Source organism: Trypanosoma cruzi, genomic scaffold (genome assembly GCF_000209065.1).
Source record: "Trypanosoma cruzi strain CL Brener 1047053516661 genomic scaffold, whole genome shotgun sequence".
NCBI lineage: Eukaryota > Euglenozoa > Kinetoplastea > Trypanosomatida > Trypanosomatidae > Trypanosoma > Trypanosoma cruzi.
The window spans coordinates 87,241-90,007 of record NW_001849508.1 but is presented as its reverse complement, the minus strand read 5'-3'; the positions used below and the strand labels follow the sequence as shown (position 1 = coordinate 90,007).

The window sequence follows — 2,767 nt, the reverse complement described above, 5'->3', positions numbered from 1 at the left end:
AACCTCATGCGCAGCCGCAGGGCGGAGGAGGAGAACAAAGACGTCAGCACCACGGCGAATCGATTCCGTGAGCGGTTTGAGGGAAAAGATGCGTCCGTCAGCGGGCGCAAGGCGGAGACCACAACGATGGTGAATGAGTACTACGACATCGTGACAGACTTCTACGAGTACGGCTGGGGACAATGCTTTCACTTCGCCCCGCGCTATCTCGGCGAGTCGCTGCTTGAGTCGCTCGCCCGCCATGAGTTCTTCCTGGCGTACCAGGGACAGTTCAAGCCGACGGACACGGTGCTCGATCTGGGCTGCGGGGTGGGGGGTCCGGCGCGCAATATTGTGCGCCTTGCCGGCTGCAACGTGATGGGGGTCAACAACAATGAGTACCAGATCAGCCGAGCCCGCCGCCACGACACCAAGTACGGCATGAACAGCAAGATCAACTACACCAAGACCGACTTCTGCAACATGTGCTTTGGCGATAACGAATACGACGGTGCCTACGCCATTGAGGCCACCTGCCATGCCACGGACAAGGTGAAGTGTTTCAGCGAGGTCTTCCGTGTCATCAAGCCCGGCAGTTACTTTGTCCTGTACGAGTGGTGCATCACTGAGAAGTATGATCCAAATAATGAGGAACACCGCCGCATTCGCCACAAAATTGAGCTTGGTGACAGCCTTCCTGACCTGGAGACCAAGGGCCAGGTGATTGAGGCGCTGAAGGCATCCGGCTTCATTGTGGAGGACAGCTTCGATGTGGCTGAGCGTTTCGAGTCAAGTCCGATCCACAACCTACCATGGTACCTGACGCTGCAAGGGAACTACACGACGCTGGCAGGCCTCAAGTGCTCCCCGTTGGGCCGCTGGTTTACGAACAAAATGTGCCGCGTGTTGGAGTTTGCTGGCCTTGCACCGAGTGGCACACACAAGGGGGGCTGAGATCCTTGAAGAGGCCGCAAGGGGCCTTGTGGGTGGCGGTGAGTCGGGCATTTTCACCCCGTCCTTCTTCGCGAAGGCGCGCAAGCCACTCCCTGGTGAAAAGCCGAAGTAGAGGTATGCGAAGGCAAAGGAATCCGTGCATGAGGAATAATATAGGAGGCCGTGTGTGTGTGCGAGGGCACGGCTAAAGTAAAAAAAGAAACACCTTGTTTTGTTTGTTTTGTATGCCTTGGCAATGAGAAGACTCACGGATGGATGCAGCCAAAAGGACCTTCATGAAAATCAACAACAAGAAGTGGAAAAGGAATTTAAAAAAGAGATTTAAAAAGGGAATTTAAAAGAGAACTGAAGACGTGGAAAGGGAGAAACGGATGGAGGTGAGGGGAAAAGGCAACAGAACCCTGCAGCCGGCGGGTATAGGTTTGTGTATACATGCGTACATATGTAATTCAAGCGTGCACGAGGATGTGATTGTCGTGGGTACGGCGAGGAGGCGGAATTGTTTTTTGGGCTCCTGCGGCCACCACCACCACCGTTCCACTTTCCTGTTCTCCCATCTTTTTGTTTTTGTCTTTTGTTCCGCGAAATGACGCTTCAGTTGTTTTTGGCCGACACGTCCCTCTGCGTCTTGTGTGGCCGCGAGAGCACCCCCGTTTGGCCTTTTGCTTTGCTTCTCTCCGGCCCACAGCGGGGGCCATCGCGGAATTCTTTTTTCTTCCACGCGGCCCGCTCCACTCCTCCCCTGTCTGCACGACGAACTGTTCGAAACGGGGGACGTGTGGCTGATGGCGGAGGCGCCATGAAAACACCGTGAAAAAAGAAAAAAAAAAGGGGAGAGAGTGAAATAACAGAAGAGAAAAAGCCTCAGCGGAAGGCACATTTTTATTTATTTTTTTTATCGACTTTTGTTTATTTATTTTTTTTTTGTTGTTGTTTTAATTTTCTTTTCGGTGTGATGAAGCAAAGGGAGAGGGGGAGGGGAAGGGAAGCATAAATATTGACTGGTATATTCCCATAAGTGGAGAAAATCCTTTTTTTTTTTTTTTTGTTGTTGTTGTTGTTTTACTTCTCTCTTTTTCAATCACGCAGAAAAAAAATTTTTTTTATATGACGTGTGTCTTCAGGAACGTATTTATTGATAATTATTTATATTTATTGACACGTAAATGGGTGGCATTATGCCTCCCTATGCATGCGCATCTGCTGTAAATACAAATGAGGAAGGACGGAGAGGAGGGGGGGGGGGGGAAAGGGGAATTTGGTTTTATTTATTATTTTTCTCTATTATTATTATTATTATTATTATTATTATTTTCTTGTTGTTTTTTTTTTTTTTTTTTTTCATTTTTGATTTCTATTTTATTTATTTATTTATTATTGTAAATCACTGCTTTGCGATTGGTCTTAGCGGTTGTCTTAAAACCACCCATTACAGTGGGCAATAACATTGATGTATGCATCCATTATTATGTTGACATCACACATGTAGACGGAAAAATGTAACTAAATAGGACGGTTTCTATTGGGCTTTAAGAGGCATGTGGAAGAGGGGGGGGGGGGGGGTGAGCTTTTTTTTTTCCTTCTATTTCTACTTTTTTTTTTCTTGTTGTTTGTGTGTGTGCGCATGTGCGTGCAATTCCAATTTTTTAAAATGCCCCCATATATTTCAAAAGTGCACGCGCAGGGAGCTCAAAAAGGAGATCTGTGTGGGTTTGTTTCTTGGCACAAGAGGGGAGGAAAGGGGGCAAATTTTTACTGTAGGGATTTGCACGGAGGAGGATTGTGTGGACTTTACGAAAATAAAAGAGGGGCCGAAACGGAGAGATGTTGACGC

General features: G+C 47.8%; 1 protein-coding gene across 1 annotated transcript, besides 8 other annotated features; it reads left to right on the top strand.

Moving 5' to 3' along the window:
• Positions 1-933, top strand: Tc00.1047053510185.10 (sterol 24-c-methyltransferase, putative; the record flags this gene model as incomplete). The annotated part of the gene is made up of 1 exon (XM_797718.1): positions 1-933. A coding segment is annotated over one exon (933 nt), but the record flags the coding sequence as incomplete, so codon positions are not given.
• Positions 1-2,767: a sequence feature (heterozygous, non-Esmeraldo-like haplotype).
• Positions 1,813-1,881: a sequence feature (A-rich).
• Positions 1,965-2,011: a sequence feature (A-rich).
• Positions 2,063-2,090: a sequence feature (AT_rich).
• Positions 2,202-2,246: a microsatellite.
• Positions 2,256-2,282: a microsatellite.
• Positions 2,289-2,312: a sequence feature (AT_rich).
• Positions 2,502-2,545: a sequence feature (A-rich).